General features: G+C 38.3%; 1 protein-coding gene across 5 annotated transcripts in view; it reads right to left on the bottom strand.

Annotated features, from left to right (window-relative positions):
- Positions 1 to 15,607, bottom strand: part of PPP2R5C (protein phosphatase 2 regulatory subunit B'gamma) — a 68,697-nt gene extending 53,090 nt beyond the window's left edge. For 2 of the 5 annotated variants that reach the window (XM_058162719.1, XM_058162720.1), the window contains exons 1-3: positions 15,225 to 15,600; positions 13,532 to 13,597; positions 3,029 to 3,188 (exon numbers count right to left, since the gene is read on the bottom strand). In XM_058162719.1, coding sequence (XP_058018702.1) covers positions 3,029 to 3,188; positions 13,532 to 13,597; positions 15,225 to 15,257 — 259 coding nt within the window. In that variant the 5' untranslated portion in view covers positions 15,258 to 15,600. Of the gene's footprint in view, positions 1 to 3,028; positions 3,189 to 13,531; positions 13,598 to 15,224 lie in introns of those variants that run through there. The other 3 variants (XR_009152683.1, XM_058162721.1, XM_058162724.1) reach the window with 3 other exon arrangements.
- Positions 15,608 to 23,274: the final 7,667 nt, after the last annotated feature.

The following is a 23,274-nucleotide window of genomic DNA, read 5'->3' as shown; positions in this document are numbered from 1 at the left end:
CATTAAAACTGAAGGCCACATGTACTACTTGTCAAGCATTACTGAAACATAAAGAAATGAAAACTGTTTTTAGGTTCAGCAGACCAATATCATCCCACAAGATATTAATTACAGCCTCAGGAGATAAATCAAACCTATTTTTTATTTTAACTGAACAAGCACAAAATTTGGAAGTATTAAACTTATACAGAGAAAACATGCTATAGAATAGTGATACACTGTGATTACCTCACTGTGATTACCTCACTGTTCCTATGACATTGTGTGTAATCCATCATTTTGCTTCCTTCTCCCATTTTTTATTTTCTTGTTTTTTTTTAAGGAAATTAACACTCATGTCCAGAAATATGATTATTTTTTTACTGAGCAAATATGGCAAGGGCAGGAAAATATATTTTATAAATAAATATCCAGTAGACAGCACACTAAAGTTCATTGTGATCAAGAAACAGCACCACAGTTCAGTCATTATATCAGAAATATGGTGATGTCCACTTTCAAAATCACAGTCAGGAACAAGAGGAAACTTGCAATGTATAGTACTGGTATAGAAGGTACCTCACAAAGCAAGTACCGTTATATACCAGCACTTTAGGTTGATTCAAGTTAAGATCTCATTATTACAAGTATTTAATATGAAAAATAAAGAAATCCAGATTTTATGTTACTAAAGAAAATGTTGGATAACCATCTGACTGAGATGGTGTAGGGTTTCCTGCCTGGGCAGGTGGTTGGACTAGAAGGCCTCCAAGGTCCCTTCCAACTCTATTGTTATATTGTATTATATTATATTATATTATATTATATTATATTATATTATATTATATTATATTATATTATATTATATTATATTATATTATATTATATTATATTATATTATTATATTTAGAAATCAGGGAATTACTATAATTTATTATTAAATGTTTGCTTTTCACTTTGGCATGTTGTAGAAATTAATGCCTTACAAACTACACAAATGCCTCTACTAGATCTTATTTAATTCTCTTTTTCTCATTTTTTGGAAGGATCCCATGATTATCAGCCCAATATATAAAATCTTTTTAATCCTAATAATGGCATCTGTGTATTTCAAACATACTATGTCAGCATAGTAAAGAGATTCAGAAAGCATAATTCTATGCATGAAATTGTGACAAGTCTCTTAGCATGTACCATCAAGCCTTTCTAAAATAGTTAATTATAAAATAGGATATAATATCATTAGATCCTATGCTGTTTCTACTCAAGTGTTTATGTTGTGTGTTGTGTGCTGTGTTTATTTGCTGCTATTCCTATGTTTAAAAACCTGGCCGCTTCATGGAAGTGCCTCTTTTCTGAAGAATTACAAAATCGATTTTTAGCTTATTTAAAATAAGACGCTGTGCAGAAAAAGAACATGCGTTCTAGAAATGTAAAATTAAAACTTCTAGAAATTATAATTTTGTAATTCATTATAAAATTATTTATAGACATAGATATAGCAAGTAATGCTTTCCTCTATATAAGAATTTTTGGAAATTTGAGAGTTTTGCATAATCTACAATATTCCTATTAAAACAATTTGATGGCAGTCAATGAAAAATGTATTCATAGGTGTTCTCCATATCAAAAGGGAGTGTGATCATACGTTCTGCTCTCAAGTTCAACACCTGCATACAGTATGTTTTAAAATTCTACAGCCTCACACTAAACCAGCGGTCACCAACTGGTGGTTCATGGACCACTGGTGGTCCGTGAGAAAATTTTGGTGGTCCGCGGAAAAATTATTTGCATTTTTTATATTGCACTAAATCAGGGGTCCTCCAACTATGGCCCCTGGGCTGGATAAGTGCAATGAATGCTTGTGTTGCTGCAGAGTTTCCCCCTTTGGGGTCTTTTTCTGTGGGTTGGAGGGGGGAAGAAATTCCAACTTGGGTCTGCTTCAGCTGCCTGGAGTGTGGCTTTGGGCGAAGGCTGGAAGCGCCACTGTAGCAAGGAGCCAGAGGGCCTTGATTCAGTGGGACTGCCTCATGGCCTGGAACTGACCATCTTAGCCCGCTGAGCCTCCAGGCGCCGGTACCTGGCCTTGCACTCCCACAGGTCTTTTCTCTGCTTGGAAAGCATATGCTCCTAGTCCTCAGTGAGGTGCTTCTGCTGAGCCTCTTTCTCGGCCAGATCCAATTTGAACTGAGCCAGCTATTTTGCCAACTCTTTCTCGTGGTGGCTGCTTAGCTCCAACAACTGCTTCCTATTGGGGCCCTAAGGAGCCCGGCGGGCAGGTGAGGAGTGGCTGGGACCGGGGGGGTGTGTGAGCAGAGGTCGGCGAGGTGCCCCTTGACGTGAGTGACATCAAGTTGGCCATGCCCACTCAGTCACATGACCACCCAGCCACGCCTACCCAGCCAGTCATTAGGCAGATCATATTAGTGGTCCACAGGATTTAAAATTATGAATTTAGTGGTCCCTGAGGTCTGAAAGGTTGGGGATCCCTGCACTAAACTACTTGTATGAATTTGTTACTTTAAATTTAACCCCTTGATGAGCATAAATTCTCAGATATTTTTTTCTGGACATTATCACAGCATAATGTTATATGAATTTTGGACCATCCTCTGCTGCTTCTGCCCTAAAGCAATAATCTTGCTATACTTCCTTAGCAATAATGTATGAACAACCTGATTAATGCTCTATGATGCAGTGTGAAGATATGATCTTTGAAGGAAAAAGGTCAGAAGCTCTGCTATAAAAGTTTAAACAATACATTATATTGCCAATTCTTTTACAACCAACATTTACTTATTTCAATTTTTATGTCTGCGCCTTACACCAAAGTGATGCTGAGTGATGAACAAGTAAAAAACATTAGTGAAGTAATAAAAAATAGACATATAAACATAACACAAATAAGAAAGCAAAACAAAAAAAAAGACAACTAAGGAAAAAACAATCCACAGTAAATTAGTATTTCACAGGCTTGACTAACTCTGTGAACCCACAACTTTGGGATCCCCATCTGCATTATGATTTGTGTGGAAAAAAATGGAAATACCTTTTAAAGCTGGCAGTTTTTGGAGTTCTCTATTACTCGTAATGCTAAATTTTGAAGAACTTTGCCGTTTTTCTTTCTTTGCTGCAGCTTGTGTAGAGGTTACTTTGATTTTAGATAACTGTGTTGCAGATGATACAGTATTCGATTTTTTGCACGCAACCTGTTTTTAAAAAGCAAAACATCATGAGTCTTCTTAAAAAGGATGTTAATTAGGCAGCAACAGATTTTATTGATGCAAACTTCACTTAATGTTGTTAACAATGTTTTTCAGAAGTAGTTTGCCATTGCCATCTTCCTAGGTGTGAGAGAGACTGGCCCAAGATCACCCAGCTGGCTTTTGTGCCTAAGCCTAAAAGGAAAAGGAAGTGATAGGAAGCAGAGTCAGGAAGCTTTAATGTAAATGAACAAATGCCATATTATCATCAAAATCCATAAGATAAAGGTTCTTGAGAAAGATGGTGATGTACACTGTTCATTTTTCTTTAGAAAAGACGTATTTTTTTATAATGATCCTATGTTTGGTTTTCTTAAACTTCCTCTATTTGCAATTCAGGATTACAAAATAAACAATCACACAACTTTGGAGATTAAATGTCTGCCAACTGCTTTTAATATATTTTGATTTCTTTTTTTCTTTTATTCAAATTTTTAAAAACAGACAAGAAAGTTACTAAAATTATTGGAAGTGTTTAATATCTATAGTAGCTGGTTCATTGAGTTTCAAAAAAAGTTACAACTTTAGAGGAAGACAAAAATTATAGTTGCACAGAAGCTACAAGAACTTGGTTTGCTGCTCATGCAAGATTCCAACAAGATTCTACTTTGTTTAGAAATAAACCTTATAGCTGTGGGGTTCTTGGTGTTCTGAGCTTGATGGTTTTCTTGCAGCTGTTTCATTACCAAACTAGGTAACATTATCAGTAGCACTGATATTACCAGTTGGTAACAAAACATCTGCAAGAAAGCCACCAAGATCAAAGAGCACCAAGGACCCCAGAGTTTAACCCTGAGCTACAGATCTTATAGCATTAAGTCAATAACACATACACTCCCATTTCCAGAGAGAATGATATTATTTTCAGCTATCTTGAAATTCATGATAATAGTCATGTTCAAGACTTTATTTCTAATATGGGGATGGTTATTGTTACCTATGTACTATATATACAACTGAAAATACATATATGTACCTATCTCTTTTGAATGAAATTTGTATTAGTATAATAGTCAAGAGTTGAATTGTACTAGGAGAAATTATTGCCATTGCTTTGCGATACTTCTCTGGGACATCTTTACAGATGTTGTAAAATATCACAGATACTTTATCAAAGAGAAAATTGGATAAAATCACAGGACATTCCTTCCCTACCCCCTTACAAAAGTGAAGGCTCTTGCCTTCATGGGTTCCTTTGAAAAATGTATTTTAAAAGTGTTAACTTTCAGAGAAGCCTTTCAATGTGCTATTTGCCATATATTTTGGAGTATAAGACACACCTTAGGGAGTTTTTGGGGAGGAAAATAGGGGAAAAAAATTCTGCCTACCAGGTATTCATCTGGCTAGCATCCTTAGTCTGGTCAGCTTCAGCACATTAGTTCGCTGGTTAGGGTTAGGGTTAGAGCTAAAAAGCAGCTTGAAAAGCACAGCTGATTGTCAGAGGAAGCTCCAGTGACTAAAGCAGGTGAAGTGCGGAAGGGGTAAGAGAAGGCAGGAGCTGTTCTTGGTGGCCATTTTGGGCATCGCGCGTTGTGTTTTCAGCCTCTAACTGTGTTGTGTTTTCAGGTGATGATCAGCGGGCGATGTGCTTTGGCGATCCCTGCAGCCTAGAAGGGCTCTCAGACGGAGTGTTTGGAGGCTGAAAATACGATGTGCGATGCCCAAAATGGCTAAGCCATTGTCAGTGGCATTCTCTGCAGCAAGGAAGAGGACGCATGGAGGCCGAAGGGTGGGGCCAGTGGGTGGGTGGGGCTACATTTGGTATATAAGACACACCCAAATTTTCAGCCTCTTTTAAGGGGGGGGGATTGTGTCTTATACTCCAAAAATATGGTAAATTGCACAATTTTTCTTCCTATAGATATTACTTTCTCATTAATAAGTCATAAGTGCTGAAATGTGTGCTGATAGGCCCCTATCTTGCTGCCAATTAGCTCTAGAATCATCTTTATTCTTAGTATTATCCTTAAGCCTTGAACAAAATACATTTGGCTATAACATTATGCAGATCACAAACCATAAGTTTCTGTTTTATCATTCAGATTTCATCTCTGCCTTTTGATTTAATTTTTTGTTTTTGTATTTTCTTTAAATCACATCAACCTATTTTGTGACTGGCCATGTCTTCCAAGGTGAACTTTTTGGGAGAATGCCCAGAACACATTGTCAAAAGCAACAGTGATTCAAAGAGGATTGGGATCTCTGCATTAGTGTACTTATTTCAAAACTATGACTTTATTTTCACAATAAACCTAGATATCTCTCTGGACATAAAAACTGAATAACCTCCAATGGAGGAAACTAGATTTACAATATATTAAATTTTGGCATATACAACTGTTTATAATTGTTGTGTAAATAATGAATTTTATATTCGAAAATGGGAATTTTCCTAATGTTATATGCAATATTATTGCAAACTATAGAGCAAAGTGCTGAAATATTACTACTTCTGTTGATTTTTTATATGTGCTCGAGAAAGGAATATCTTGAGGAAATTGCTGAGAAAAATTACTTATTCCCCAAACCATTTCCTTCAGCCATTTGAGGAAAGGTATTTGGCATGGGTTTATAACATAAATTTAATAGTGATAAACTATTTAGAGATCCTTATGTTTATCACTACTTAAATTCTAATTTAAAGACTGAGGATGTGCGTGTTTATTTATAAGAAGTAAACTACAGGTACTGATCATTCAGTCTAATTCTTTAAAATATTCATTTCTATAACTGTGGAACTAAACTCACAACTATGGGTACAAAAATGTAAATATACCAAAGCAAATATGACAATGATGAATTTGAACTCATCTTAGTCAAGATTCTACATTCTTCATGATTTGTTTTCATTATACAAGATTGGTTTGAATCATCATTCATTACTCCTATAAATCTACCATCAAACACTCAAAAAGCCCACTCAAAAAAAAAAAAAGCAGCTTTTCACCTTATCCTTGTGTATAATATCACAAAGGCTTCCAAAACAGCACGCACAAAACCCATTTGCTTTTTAAAAATCTCACATGCGATCATGACACGTACAGAAACACTTAATACCCACAAAAACTCTACCATTTAACATTATTTAACATAGTATATTTTTCAAATATACTTCCTGGTTAGCTGCCAAAATGTAACTGGCACACCTAAAAAAAGAACTTTTACACTGGACAGTGAACATTATTAAAAACAATACCAGAATACCAAGAAACGACACATAGCCATAGTGTTTTAGAACAAACAGTCAATAAAATCTCCCTTCAAATCAAGCTTGAATCCCAGGAACAGCATTTTTTGCAAGAATATAGAAGGTTGTTTTTTGTTTTTTAACCATTCCCTTATTTCAGATTTTCTTTTCACATATCCTACTTTAATCTATAGCTTATTCTAGAAAGCTCTGGTAGTCTCTCACCCAGGTTCTGACTGGACCTGACCCCTTTTCATATTCTTGACATCAGCTAAGGATGGCTAGATATTGCTACTGCTTTGACATGTTAAAGTATAATAAGTTGTAATAACATGGGTAGCTTTGCAATTTTCTTCTTGCATTCTGGGATGAAGAAACAATAACCCCTTTATTTTGATCTGGATCTGTATTTGAATTGGGTAAAACGTATAAGAACTTGGTACCAAGAATAAGGAAAAAAAATCAGCTCCATTTTAGCAAAAGTGAAGATTCCAAGATGGCCCTTATCTAATTGTCTTTTCAGCTGTGTTAATTACTAAGTTTAAGGAATTAATGGAGAAGATTCCAAACACTGAATAATTTGGAGGATAACAATGAGAAATTATTTATAAAACATGATAAAAGGTGCAATTCTGCCTCTATCAGGGTCAAACTGATATATGCTATCCAGGAAATAATGCAAATTAAAGATCAAAACATTAGTTTCAGAAAATTCAGTCCCTGCTCACCACTTCTTTCATAATGGAAAACATTACATAGTTTTAATAGAATGCATTATTTAAAATATAAAATTCCATCCTGGACATGAAGGTAATACTTTCCCCCCACTTCTTGATAATCAGCATTAAAAAAGACCTGATTACTAATTGTTTGAGTTGGAAAAAATAAATAATAACATGTTAGAATTTTATACCACACTTAACTCTGACCAATTTGTTGTGAAAAAATACTTACGTTAGACTAAAAAATTGAATAAAGCAATGCTATAATCACAGATGAAAGAGTTGAAAAAGCATTTCAGTATCAAAAATGAAATATATGCCGCTTCAGAGGCATATAAAATATGGTAAAAATATTCACAATTTTAATTATTTCCTAGCTATCCAGAAAAAGAGGTATGTTTGTCATAGCAGCCTAGACAAACACCAGAAATAATGTCATCCTGTACGGAACATACACTATATTACTTCAAAATGAACTGGATATGGTGTGAATAAAAGTTCTTCAAAAATAAACATCTATCAGCTCTTGAACAGTAAGAGATTGCAGGAGCTAAAAAGTAATTTATTAATTACCCTCATAAAAATAGTGACCAGAACATAAATGTAAGAGCCTTTCTTTCTCTACTGTAGGATTGCTGAATTATTTTGAATACAGTGCAGAGAAAGGACAGATTCTTTCTTTGTACATATAAAACAATACTGTGGAAATAGAAGAAAAACCAGAGTTTTTTGTTCTGCTCTCAGATTGCTATTCAGTATGGGGGTAGAAATTCAGGGAGTGTGATGACAATTTGTTGAAATGTTAGGAAAACTTTTTTGATAAGATCTGTACTACAGAGGAAAAATCTCTCTAGGGAGGTTGTGGATTCTCCATCACTGGAGGCTTTTAAGAATAGGTTAGATAACTATACTGTAAGTCATGAGCAATTTAGATATTCAGATCTGTAATTTGCAGTCCCTGCTAGATGCTGCAGGAGGCAACCTGAAACACCAGATGAAAACTATTTCCCTAAGATAATTTATCTCTGACATACTAATATCCATGTTAATAGAAACTGCAGTTCTAATATTGAAGTCTTAGTACATGATCGCAAATTTCTCTCTCCTTTGCTTATCTATAAAAGGAAATAAAAATAGTGATTTTAATTTAATATTGAATTTTAGATTTTTAGGGTCTTGTCTAATGTATATGTAAAATTTGGCAAGTAAAAGCCAGAGGTTTATGGTTTAATGCTTGCAAATGCCAGAATACAAATAATATATCCAGATGTAACCCACAGAACCCTACATTAAATGCTTTATTGTAAATGCTAAATATCTCACAAATATGAAGCCTTTCAATATTCCTCATTCTGCACAAGATTTCAATGACTCCTTTGGCAGTTTGGATGCGAACATATTCTGCAAAGGCATATTTAGTCCATCATAAATAATTAGGCATTCACATTTTATGTATGAATTAAATCTCTTGCTTATTACTAGCTTCTTCTGAATAAATCAACTGTAAGAGAAGTAAGATTGCAGAGAAAAAGACCTAAGCAATTTCTCAGCTATGCCAGAAAACAATAACACTTCTTATATTTTGTGTAAGCTAATATTGGGCATCTAGAATTTCCAGATAGCTGCCTAGCTGAAAAGATGTCCACCTACTGATATATCCACAGGCAAAAGAAAAGAGAGATCTGCTAAGATATATATGTCATTAGTCTGTGGAATATCAGGATATGAACCAAAGCAAGCTTGATGCTGTCAGAGCAAAAATGTCATGGCTGAACATTGGCATTCTGGGAATCAGTGAAATAAAAGGCCTGAAATGGACACCAGAGGAACACCAGATTTTCTTTCGACAAGACAAAGAAGAAATGGAGCAGTTGAAGTCAATGCATGTGCACAAGTGCCAAAACGGTAGAATGATCTCAATTAGAGTCCAAAGCATGGCAATAAATGGTACTATATGGAGATCCAAGTTTATGACGCAATAATAGTTGCAGAGAAAGAAAGTTAACTGTTCTATATTTCTAACAGTTTGTTGAATCTCCCCCAAAATATACTTGTTTTAAGAGACTACGATGCTACATAAAATAAAACAGTATCAATTATAACAGGAAGATTTGGCTTTAGATGCAAAAAACAATGTGACAACAATCCTCATTTCATGAAGCATGCAGAAATTTTCCTGAAACCAGGACAGAGGTAGCTGCTCAACTGCTACCAAAAATTGCAGTCCTGTATCTCATCTGACAAAATATATAGTTTATTATGTATGTTTACAGCAATTCAGCTTTACTTAATTAGTGCTGACTAAGTATTAGAAACCATCAGCTATGATGCCTTGTATTTTGTTTTATTAGATACTATTGAGAAAATGAAGATGATACCAGGTTTACTGCTATCAGAAATCACCTCATCATATGTAGTTCCAACCCCTGCCCTACCACCCAAATTGAGTTGCAAGTTTGGCTATTAAATCTACTAAATCTGTTTATATAACTGTACATGATGTCTGAAATAGTTTCTTTCACTAGTGCACAAATATTTTTAGAAAGTGATATGAAAATTGAAACAGAGTGATCATTTATAAAGATACTTATAAATAAAATATGTTTGTTCTTTCTGTCCTTTAAATTGCAGATTCAATGGCATTTTTCACTAACATTTGGAAAAAAATAACATATGCTAGTATATTTTCAGACAGAAAGTTTTCAGATTGCATTTACAAAAATTAGACAAAATTAAACAAAGCAGAATTACAGCACCCGGTTACTTTTAGGCTGATTCTGAAGAAACTAAGCAGGGTCAGTCCTGGTTAGTAATTGAATGGAACACCCCGAGGAGATCCCAGAGATCTATACTAGATGGGGAAATCAGAAAAAAGGATCCCTGGGAGTTGCCAATCAAACTCTCTTTAGGGAGACTTTTTATATAAAATAGAGACTGGGGAGAGGTGTTGGTGGCAAGGTAAAATGGACCATGAAACAACTCAACTCCTATTGCCACACAAAGGCTTATGTGGTGTCTTAGAAAGACAATATGTCTTTACATTTTCAGGCATTATAGTTTACCAGTATATGCCGTAAGAATTTGTAATCCCCTGATTGATAGATTAATAAATAATAAAGCTGCTATGACTGGCGAGTTTGTTTTAGACGGGATACATAGCAATATATAAAAAGTTGTTCCACGTTTTGTTCCTTGCTTTGCCTGTGCACATCCACTCAGGTTTGGCCAGGCACAATTCAAGAAAGAATTTTACCAAGATCCTACTTTTGTCTGCACCAGCCTTGCACAAGCAAACTTGATTGCTATCAAAACCTGCTCAAGACTCTGTTCTCTACCAGTGGCATCTATGGAGTGTTCAAAAGACCACATTCTGTCTAAGAGTAAATGAGCAAAGCCCCACCTTTTTGTAACTGAAGTTATCATCTTTACTTTTTTGCTCTCCTTCTGCATATGCCTGTTCTCCACTCTACCTATGTAAGTGTGCTCCAGGGTTGCCCAGTGAAAGTGGTAACCTGTATGAGCTTGATGAGTTTAAAAAAGCAACCCTATTCTAAATTGCTTGTGACTCCTCCCTAGAATTTTTGAGGTTTTCTCCCTGAATTACATGGTTTTTGTTTTTTTAAAAAAAGGCTGAACAAATGAATGACACTGCTAGTAATAACAATTCTTATATATTACATCCTACTGTATCTATAATTATAGCTTCTAGTGAACAACTATAAAATATTGCTTGCAGTTAGAAATATGTGGCATTTCGATATGAAGCAGGCAAGAGTTTTGGATTCAATGCAGGTACCTTTGCTATATCTGTTGACAACTTCAGGGCTGTGCCTTTTCTTGAGCTCAGGAAAATGAGTATCTGAATTTTGTACACCACTGCTTCCCAAATGCTTCTGACTGATCACAAGGTTTGCACAATAATACAGTAAATGCCCCCTTTGTTGGATCCAGCAGCTCTCCCATTTAGTTCTACTGTCTGAAGCACATCTATGCATACATTCAATTAATTCTATTATTCTTCACTCATTATAAACAGCACTCACTGGTCAAATACTTGCACTGTATATCCTAGAAATCTGTTACTTGGAAAAGGACTTTTAAGGTCTCTCTCTCTCTCTCTCTCTCTTTATATATATATATTGCTAGTGGGAGTTCAAACCCCCACTAGCAGTTAAAAAGGAAGAAACAGCTGCAATCACACATTGCTCCCAGAAGCATGAAGCTGAAGCCTGAAGATGACGAATGAGACTTCGTCGAAACGTCGCCAAGACACTTCCAATTTTACGTGGGACAAAACCCGAATAACCAAAGACCTACATATATATATATATATATATATATATATATCCAGAGATGAGCTGCATTTGAATATGCAAGTTCTCTATTTTCATAGAACTTTAATTTCAAACTGGGCAACAAGCTTCCCCATTAGTATTCCCATGTACATATGTAAAATGTACTTCTACAAAAGATAAAATATATACCATGTTTAAAATGCTTGTGTTAGAATGTTAAACCATCACTTTATCAGCTCTCACAATTCAGCATGTACAATGCCCTGCAATGCTAAACGACATACAATTCTTAACCATTCTGTGGTTTTAAGAATTGCAGCTATGGAAGCTAATCCAAAGATACATTCAATCAGATCTCTGTGCATGCTCCTATCTCCTTAGTTCTATTCTCCCCAGCAACAGAGAAGGTTTTTCTATTTTAGAACAAGGAAAATATTATCAACCCACGGAGATGTTTAATGTTCACAATGTTTAAGCTTCACAAAGGAAAACACTGAGAAGAAACTTATATACGTGTTCATCCTTACTAGGTATGCATAGCACTTGAATCTGAAGCAGAAAAACTGTTTTGGAACAGGGGTAGGCATGAATATATCTGTCAGCACATCCTTAAAGATGATGTATCTTTTCCTGAAGTCACATAGTAGCTATGTTCTTACAGAAAAATACTGTATGCATAGGAGGCCAAAAAAATGTACCGACTCTTCCTTATTTCAAATATGATTTTCATGAGATTGCATGGCTATCAGGTGAAACCAGGAAAAGACACTTTTTCTAAGGTGCCAAGAGGTGCAGCATGCATATCTTCAGCTGCTCTAAATCTTTTGTTTTGAATCCAAGATACAAAAAATTTCTACCATTTATAATATTTTTTCTTAAAGGAAATGTACTTTCATCTTAAAACAGAGAATCATTACTTTGATTCATAAAGTTACAGCATCTTATTTAATTTCAATTTCTAATTCATAATTGTTGTGCTACTGTAAGTTGCCAATAGTCACTCGGGGTAGGGAGATGAACAGCATCTAAGCTAAATAAATACCGTAATGCCATGTCCTGTTAAAATTCAATATTTCTTTAAAAAATCTCTCCAAGCTCTCATAGCTTATCTTATGAACATTAGCATTTATCATTATTTAACGTTTCCCCCAAAATGCACAACTAAGGTTAGTCTAATCAAAGCATGACAGGCGGTATAAAGAATTATATTCCCCTGACACAACATATGCCATTCCCTGCTGAATGAACCCTTATTTGTCTCAGTACTAGCAATTTTTATTGAAAAGTAGATAGAAACCATTTTGTAGTGGTGTTACAAGCAGAATGTGGGAGGTTCATCTCTTGTCAAGGAGGTGTTAGGTCTAACTGAGGGAACTTTTAATGACCATTTCTTAACATTGGGTAACTTTCAGAATGATTATAGTTTGCTTTTTAGTAAAGGGATCCCTGATTAATGAAATATGACAAGCTATTAAATGTTTTATCAGTTACAGAAATATCATCTTCCTGATCCTTTTCGTAACATCATTACTCTAATACTAACAAGCACATTTGTGTATTTCTGGGATGAACGATGGAATAGAAAAGCCCTAGGGTTATAGGAATAGTTTCTACATTATATATGAAACATAAAACAGGTACGACAATTACTGACTAGTTAAAACAGGATTTTAGTTTTTAAATCAATCAGATTAATAAAAGATTTGTTTGGCAGAATTTTAATTTAATTAAGAAATATTTGCCATTGCAATTTGCAAGCTTATAAACATGAACAGGTGAATTAACTCATACTCTAGCAGTTCTACTGAAATATGGTGACACTCCAGATGTTCAATAATAAACTTAGCTTTTATAAGTAATTTTTCTTAAACTTACAAAACACTTATAGTATATTATTGTAATAATTATTTCAATTAAGTAAGCCAATATAATCATTCATAGAATTTTTATATTAGATTAGGGAAATGTGAGAAATGGTTTAAAGTTACTCAGAAAATTCAGATTGAGATGTCACAAAACAAGGGACTTCTAAATCTTTCAAATCTTATAGAACATAACATACTTTTCCAGTATTTAAAAACTCACCTCAATATCCAGATTATCTTGTACATCTTTGCTGCTTTTGCCACTTTTGCCTACTTTTGGAGGTTCCTAAAATTGACAGAGATAAGAAAATTTCAAGCGCACACAGAATATAATTTTGTTTAAAAAGTCATTATTTAGTAAACTTTAAAAAATGGGCATTACATCAAACAGAATATGAGGCCTGCATTTACTTTCAAACAAGCAGTAGAGTTTTGAAACCACTGTTCATGGACAGAAAACATGAAATAGTTTTTAAAAAATCAAAGGCAGTAGACTAGTTCTCTGTAAGGCCTAATTAAATTTGTAATATGAAGAGGTTATATGAGTTCAAGTATCCTACCAAGGAGCTTCCATGTGTAGGACTTAAAAAGTTATGCCAATGATGAGCTGTACTCATATATGTGTGTTTAAAACACTTCAGAATGCAAGTGCCAACATTTCTCTAGATATTTATTCTTCAGATTTATAAGGGCAAGTAGAATTGTAGCAAACCAATTAAGGCCATGGTGTATATAAAGTACTCTAATAAAAGTAATAAAATACATGTAATAAACATTTGCATTTATGAGCATATATGGAGATGCTACCATGGAATTCAACACTATAGGATTAATTAACAACAGAACCTTCCTGTTTTACTCAATACCAAACAATAAGATACCAGATCTCTATTTATTAGAGATATTATTAGCAGACAAAGTATACAGCTTTAATGCATTATACATACTTGAATTAATGAGACTCACTGAGCAATAAAATTTATTCCAAAGTACACAAACATAGGATTGTGCCATTGCCTAGATAGAATGATGCCTGCACACTGCTCCAGTAGGAAAACAGCCCCTTAAATCTTAACACTTGCTCAATGACACTTTCACAAATGCCTCAAAATGCGTTTTTGAGTGAACGCAAGTGAATCTTGAAGTGAGTTTATTATAACGAGACTGATTTCCCTACATCAACCTCTGTTAGTGCTTTCCACACCAGTTTGCCAGTCTGTTGCAAGAAGTCCCCGCCCCCCATCTAAACATCTGCAGTTTAAGTCACTTTCCAAAATAAGCCCATCCTCTCTCATCAGTGAACACTTAGGACATCCAGAAACCATCCCAAAACAACACTTGCAAAAACGGGGCAGCCCATGTTAAGTTGGTTGCAGCCAAAGAGTCCTGTGGTTAAAAGGACTGTCAGATTTAGAGCTTATGCCGAGCTAAGTCTTTTCCTCTCCAAAAGGCAAGAGACTCTCGTTCTCCCGCAGAGTACAAACACGTGCTTCTTGCTTCCTCTCCGCCCCCCCCCACCACCTCATTCCATCCAAGTCTGGAATGGGGAAGATGAGTTTACACGAGAAATACACGCGCGCGCGCGTGTGTGCATACATGAATAGTGCCATATAAAGTACTACAGGTGGGAAGGACTCATTCCCTAGTAATAACCTTCCACTAATGTGCAGGGGAGTGTCAAAACCTTTTCAAACCTCGCCGATTCCCAATAAATCGGGACACCCACCCACCCACCCAGCGTTGTAGCCCTCCCCTTCGGCCGCCCCCTCCCCAAGCTCTCCAAGCCCATCAGTCTGCCTCCACCCAACCAGTTAGATAGAACATCCCAGCCAGCCCTCCCCCCGCCCCCCATCCCAGGGCCTGCTCCTGCCTGGGACTACTCCGCGGCCGACGCTGCCCCCCTCGGGCCTGACCTGACTCTTCTCCTTCTTGTTTTTATTCGGCATGGCCGACCGATTGGATGTCTGGGGGCCCGCCAGGCCGAGGAGTCGCAGCTTCCCGGGAAGGACTGTAGCTGAGGAGGAGGTGTGATGGTGGCAGTGGTGCCGGCCCCGTTGCCTCTGCCTTCTTTCCCTCCCGTCTCCTTCTCCCTCTTCTTCTTCAGCTGTTTCTACTCCTCCGGCTGGCCGGCCAGCCAGCCAGCCGGCTCGCCTTCCCGCCCGCCTCCCGCACTTGCTTGCTAGCTGGCTGGCTGGCTCCCTCCTTCAGACCCCGCGCGGAACTCGTCTCTCTCTTCCCCCGCCCCCTGCTCCGACTACCGGGAGCGCTGGCAGAAAAGAGGAGGAGGAAGAGGAGGAGGAGAATGTAGCCGCCGCCAAGAGTCCTCTTAGCTTGCCTGCTTCACGGCGGGGCTAGCTTGGCCACCTCTCCATTGGCTTGACCGCGTCACGTGGCTCTAACGTTCTTTTCCCTCCTCCCACTCACACCTTTCTTCCCCCCCCCTCAACCCCGCCACTTCTGGAGGGCGTGGTTTAAACACTGACGTTGACGTTTGGTTTCCAGCGTGAGGCGGGGTGGAAGCTGGCCGGCTGGCCGGCCGCATTCCCGCTCTCAATCAGAATAGAGCTGAAAGGGGGCTGGGAGGTGTTCTAGTCCAGGGGTCTCCAACCTTAGCAACTTTAAGCCTGTTGGACTTTAACTCCCAGAATTTCCCAGCCAGCAGCTGGCTGGGGAATTCTGGGAGTTGAAGTCCGCCAGGCTTAAAGTTGCCAAGGTTGGAGACCCCTGTATCTAGTCCAACCCCTTCCTCAAGCATTTCAGATAGGCGGATGTACGGTTTTTTCTTAAAAACCTCCAGTGATGAAGCATCTGCAACTTCTGAAGGCAAAGCTTTTCCCACTGGTTAATTGTCCTCACTTGTGAATTGTTCTTTTGTTTCCTGCATTGTTTTTTTTATTTTTTTTATTTTATCACAACAGTATAATATAAGCATAAGCATGAATTAACTATATAACATATAAGCATATATATGAGTAGAAGTATGTAATAACTATATAAATTGGTTATAGTGAAAGGAAACAATAGGACAGGAACGGTAGGCACGCTTGTGCTCTTATGCACGCCTCTTACAGATCTCTTAGGAATGGGGTGAGGTCAACAGTAGATAGTTTTTGGTTAAAGTTTTGGGGATTTTGAATAGATACCACAGAGTCTGGTAGAGTGTTCCAAGCATTAATAACTCTGTTACTGAAGTCATATTTTCTGCAATCAAGATTGAAGCGGTTAACATTAAGTTTAAATCTATTGTTTGCTCTTGTATTGTTGTGATTGAAGCTGAAGTAATCCTCAACAGGAAGGACATTGCAATAGATGATTCTATGAGTTAAACATAAGTCATGTCGAAGGCGGTTTTTTAAACCCAAGATTTCAAGTCTGGTGGCATAAGGTATTTTGTTATATTCAGAGGAGTGGAGAACTCTTCTTGTAAAATATTTCTGGACACGTTCAATTATATTGATGTCTGAAATGTGGTATGGGTTCCAGACAGGTGAGCTGTATTCAAGAATTGGTCTAGTAAATGTTTTATAAGCTCTGGTTAGTAGTGTAGTGCTTCTGGAGAAGAAGCTACGTAAGATTAGGTTAACAACTCTTAATGCCTTTTTTGCGATGTAGTTGCAGTGGGCTTTGGCACTTAGGTCATTGGATATGAAAACTCCAAGGTCTTTGACTGGGTAAGAGTCATCTGTAAGGTAATGTCCACTGAGTTTGTATTTAGTGTTTGGATTCTTTTTCCCAATGTGTAAGACAGAACATTTGGTGGTTGAGATTTGGAGTTGCCAGGTTTTAGACCATTCTGACACAAAGTCAAGGTCTTTTTGAATTGTGCTTCCAGACCTCTTTCTCTCTCTTCTTTCTCAGAGCAAAATAAAAAGGCATCTTCGCTTCCAAAAAAATCAATACTGGGATGTGGATGTAATGCTTCTCTTTCACTATCCGACGTATCTACCTGTGAAGTCTGGGAAACTTACCCAAGAATAAATTCGTTAGGTATTTAAAATGTCTTGATTTTGTTGCGAAGACGTGGCCCTGCTACGGTAGTCCTTGAAAACACGCTTATACTTTACAGGAGGATGCTGCAGCAGGAAATAATGTGGAAAATATAATTTACGGGCATATTTGATTGTTACCCAACAGGCCTTCCTTTGCCTTGCAATCTGCATTTAATAATCTAATCTGATTACAGGTCGCCCTTGATTTACAACAGTTCACTTAGTGACTGTTTGAAGTTACAATGGGATTGAAAAAACTGATGACCAATTTTCACACTTATGACCATTGTAGCATCCCCATGGTCACGTGATCAAAATTCAGACGTTTGGCAATTGACTCGTGACGATTGCAATGTCCTGGTGTCATGTGATCACCTTTTGGGACTTTCTGACCCACAAAGTCAATGGGGAAGCCAGATTCAATGGGGAAGCCAGATGCTTGCCGGGGTGGCGGTGGAGACCCCCAGACTTTTAGTCATGGGGGACTTTAACCTGCCATCTGCCGGCTCGTCATCGACGGTAGCTCGGGAGTTCTTGGCTTCCATGACGGCCTTGGACCTGACTCAAGTAGTGGATGGCCCCACTCACATCGGGGGTGGCACACTGGACCTGATTTTTGTCTCTGGTCAATGGTCGAGAGATCTGGACTTAAAGGAAATAGTCATTGAACCTTTGTCATGGTCAGATCACTCTCTCCTTCGCCTGGACTTTCTGACCGCTACCCAACACCGCAGGGAGACGGAACCATTACGTTGGTACCGTCCCAGGCGCCTGATGGACCCAGAGAGGTTCCGGACGGAGCTTGGGCCATTTCCTGAGGGGCTGGCTCACGGGACGGCAGAGGAACTGGCTGCAGCCTGGGAGCGGGCTGCGGCGGGGCTGAACCGTGTCGTGCCTTTGCGGCCTCTGACCCGGCGTAGACCCCAACCGGCTCCTTGGTCCTCCGAGGAGCTGAGGGGGATGAAACGCCGGAGAAGACGCCTAGAGAGTTCCTGGAGGTCCAGCCGTTCAGAGGCTGATCGGACACTTAACAACCATGTTACTAACTTAACAACTTTGGTGATTCACTTAATGACTGTGGCAGGAAAAGTCGTTAAATGGGCAAAACTCATATAACAATTGTCTCACTTTAACAACAGAAATGTTGAGCTCAATTGTGGACGTAAGTAGAGGACTACCTGTATATCTGCAGTAAATGTTTTAAGGTATCACAGGGCTCTTGCAATTTGCCATGTAACAGGTTGGGACTGGTGGAATTCAATAAAAATTACATATCTTCTGCTTACCAAGTTCAAGTTATTCGCCTCGTGAATTTTCCTCATTTCTTCTAATTGCTGTTTATGTCCCACCACAAGCCTGTGTAAACAAGGCATTACGAACTCTAGCTGACCAAATCATGGAGGCTGAAGCCAAACACCCTGATTCACTGGCCATTGTTTTGGGAGATCTAAACAAGACAAACTTAAGGAAAGAGCTACCAAAATACTTTCAGCATGTCAATTGTCCCACCAGAGGCAAGAATACGCTAGACCATTGCTACACAACACTAAAAGATGCTTATCGGTCTTTACCACGTGCAGCTGTAGGACACTCTGATCATTGCATGATTCACCTTGTAGCTGCTTACAGGCAAAGACTTAAAGCCACAAAACCAATAATTAAATCAGTGAAGACCTGGACGGAGGAATCAAAATTAAAGCTGCAGGCATGTTTTGACTGCACTGATTGGAATATTTTTAAATATACCTCTGCAGACCTGGATGAACTCACAGATACTGTAACATCATATGTCAGCTTCTGTGAAGACCTATGTGTACCTACAAGGAACTTGCGAATATACAGTAACAACAAACCTTGGTTCACACCTAAACTTAAGCAGCTACGACATTCCACAGAGCGGGCCTACAGAAAAGGTGATAAAATACTGTACAATCAGGCCAGAAATGCACTAACAAGGAGATCAGAGCAGCAAAGAAGCTACTCTGAAAAGCTAAAGAATCAGTTTTCAGCAAATGAACCAGCAAACATGTGGAAAACTCTTAAAAATATCACCGGCTATGGAAAACCTCCTTCCCAGGCTGAAGGTAATCAACAACTGGCAGATGACCTGAATGAGTTTTACTGCAAGTTTGAAAGGAAACTACAGCCACCTATCTCCACAACCCCCATCTCAGACACACCAACAACAGCCAAGCCTCCTACAACTGACCCCATTTCATTGGGTTCACAACCTCTAGTGATCACAGAAAAAGAAGTGCAGGACCTATTTCACAGACAAAAGCCAGGAAAAGCTCCAGGCCCAGACAAGATAACTCCTTCTTGCTTAAAAGTCTGTGCTGAACAATTGGCCCCCATCTTCACCCATATTTTCAATAAATCACTAGAGATATGCTATGTTCCTTCTTGCTTCAAACGCTCTACCATCATCCCAGTGCCGAAGAAGCCCACAATCAAGGAACTGAATGACTACAGACCAGTTGCTCTAACTTCTGTAGTCATGAAAACCTTTGAAAGGCTGGTGCTTTCCTACTTGAAAACCATCACGGATCCGCTATTAGACCCCTTGCAATTTGCATACCGAGCAAACAGATCAACAGATGATGCTGTTAATATGGCTCTGCACTACATCCTACAGCATCTTGAGTCTCCAAAGACCTATGCAAGGGTCCTTTTTGTAGACTTTAGTTCAGAATTCAATACCATCATTCCAGACATTCTTCTAACTAAGCTAAACCAGCTACAGGTACCGGAACAGACTTGTAAGTGGATCACAAGCTTCCTAACAAACAGGAAGCAGCAGGTGAAGCTAAGCAAGATCACATCAAATACCTGTACAATTAGCACAGGGCCCCCCAAGGCTGTGTGCTCTCCCCACTTCTCTCTGTATACCAATGACTGCATCTCCAATGATCCATCTGTTAAGCTACTGAAGTTCGCAGATGACACAACAGTGATTGGTCTCATTCGAGACAATGACGAATCCGCATATAGACGAGAGGTTGAACAACTAGCCTTGTGGTGCAGCCAAAACAATCTGGAACTGAACACACTCAAAACCGTAGAAATGGTGGTAGACTTTAGGAGAAACCCTTCTATACTTCCACTTCTCACAATACTAGACAACACAGTATCAACAGTAGAAACCTTCAAATTTCTAGGTTCTATCATATCGCAAGATCTAAAATGGACAGCTAACATCAAAAACATCATTAAAAAAGGACAACAAAGAATGTTCTTTCTGCGCCAACTCAGTAAGCTCAAACTGCCCAAGGAGCTGCTGATTCAGTTCTATAGAGGAATTATTGAGTCTGTCATTTGCACCTCTATAACTGTCTGGTTCGGTTCTGCAACCCAACAAGAAAAACATAGACTTCAGAGGATAATTAGAACTGCAGAAAAAATAATTGCTACCAACCTGCCTTCCATTGAGGACCTGTATACTGCACGAATCAAGAAGAGGGCTGTGAAAATATTTATATCCTGGACATAAACTGTTTCAACTCCTACCCTCAAAACGACGCTATAGAGCACTGCACACCAGAACAACTAGACACAAGAACAGTTTTTTCCCGAAGGCCATCACTCTGCTAAACAAATAATTCCATCAACACTGTCAAACTATTTACTGAATCTGCACTACTATTAATCTTCTCATAGTTCCCATCACCAATCTCTTTCCATTTATGACTGTATGACTGTAACTTTGTTGCTGGCAATCCTTATGATTTATATTGATATATTGACTATCAATTGTGTTGTAAATGTTGTACCTTGATGAACGTATCTTTTCTTTTATGTACACTGAGAGCATATACACCAAGACAAATTCCTTGTGTGTCCAATCACACTTGGCCAATAAAAATTCTATTCTATTCTATTCTATTCTATTCTATTCTATTCTATTCTATTCTATTCTATTCTATTCTAACAGAAGAGAATACTGGTTTTTCCCAGTTCTGGATGTCTTTAAGATTGTTCAGGGAGAAATAAGATGCCCACATATTTTCCTTGCATACATCTTCAGGTAGTCCTTGAGTTATGACCATAGCTGAGCCCAACATTTTTATTGCTAAGCAAAACATTTGTTAAGAAAATTTTGCCCCATTTTACTTTCTTATCACAGTTGTTTAGTGAATCGCTAACCCCTGTCTAACAACTTTGACATCAACACACACCCACATGGTGTCTGCCAGGACTCACTGTTCAAGTGGGGTCTTCTCTCTACTCCTCAGTGTGACTGTGGTGCTCCTCGATAAAATATCCATCACATTGTGTCCGAATGTCCATCAAGAGCCTTCACCGGCCCAATGTCTGATTTTTTCAGTTGAACTACTATAAGTCCATGTATTTACCATATGCTAAATAAATAAATAAATAGTGAATCACTGCAGGTATTAAATTAGTAACATGGTTGTTAAATGAATCTGGCTTCCCAATTGACTTTGCTTGTCAGGAAGTAGCAAAAGATGATCACATGACCCCAGGACACTGCAACAGTCATAAATGTGAGTCAGTTGCCATGAATTTTGATCACATGATCATGGGGATGCTGCAATAGTTGTGTGAAAAACGGTCATAAGTCACATTTTTCAGTGTCATTGTAACTTTGAACAGTCACTAAATGAATTGTTGTAAGTTAAGGACTACCTGTATATCTGCAGTAAATGTTTTAAGGTATCACAGGGCTCTTGCAATTTGCCATGTAACAGGTTGGGACTGGTGGAATTCAATAAAAATTACATATCTTCTGCTTACCAAGTTCAACTTATTCGCCTCGTGAATTTTCCTCATTTCTTCTAATTGCTGTTTATGTCCCACCACAAGCCTGTGTAAACAAGGCATTACGAACTCTAGCTGACCAAATCATGGAGGCTGAAGCCAAACACCCTGATTCACTGGCCATTGTTTTGGGAGATCTAAACAAGGCAAACTTAAGGAAAGAGCTACCAAAATACTTTCAGCATGTCAATTGTCCCACCAGAGGCAAGAATACGCTAGACCATTGCTACACAACACTAAAAGATGCTTATCGGTCTTTACCACGTGCAGCTGTAGGACACTCTGATCATTGCATGATTCACCTTGTAGCTGCTTACAGGCAAAGACTTAAAGCCACAAAACCAATAATTAAATCAGTGAAGACCTGGACGGAGGAATCAAAATTAAAGCTGCAGGCATGTTTTGACTGCACTGATTGGAATATTTTTAAAGATACCTCTGCAGACCTGGATGAACTCACAGATACTGTAACATCATATGTCAGCTTCTGTGAAGACCTATGTGTACCTACAAGGAACTTGCGAATATACAGTAACAACAAACCTTGGTTCACACCTAAACTTAAGCAGCTACGACATTCCACAGAGGAGGCCTACAGAAAAGGTGATAAAATGCTGTACAATCAGGCCAGAAATGCACTAACAAGGGAGATCAGAGCAGCAAAAAGAAGCTACTCTGAAAAGCTAAAGAATCAGTTTTCAGCAAATGAACCAGCAAACATGTGGAAAACTCTTAAAAATATCACCGGCTATGGAAAACCTCCTTCCCAGGCTGAAGGTAATCAACAACTGGCAGATGACCTGAATGAGTTTTACTGCAGGTTTGAAAGGAAACTACAGCCACCTATCTCCACAACCCCCATCTCAGACACACCAACAACAGCCAAGCCTCCTACAACTGACCCCATTTCATTGGGTTCACAACCCCTAGTGATCACAGAAAAAGAAGTGCAGGACCTATTTCACAGACAAAAGCCAGGAAAAGCTCCAGGCCCAGACAAGATAACTCCTTCTTGCTTAAAAGTCTGTGCTGACCAATTGGCCCCCATCTTCACGCATATTTTCAATAAATCACTAGAGATATGCTATGTTCCTTCTTGCTTCAAACGCTCTACCATCATCCCAGTGCCGAAGAAGCCCACAATCAAGGAACTGAATGACTACAGACCAGTTGCTCTAACTTCTGTAGTCATGAA

This window comes from Ahaetulla prasina, chromosome 1 (assembly GCF_028640845.1).
Source record: "Ahaetulla prasina isolate Xishuangbanna chromosome 1, ASM2864084v1, whole genome shotgun sequence".
Classification (NCBI taxonomy): Eukaryota; Metazoa; Chordata; class Lepidosauria; order Squamata; family Colubridae; genus Ahaetulla; species Ahaetulla prasina.
The sequence above is the reverse complement of the archived record's forward strand: the minus strand, read 5'-3'. Positions and strand labels throughout refer to the sequence as shown.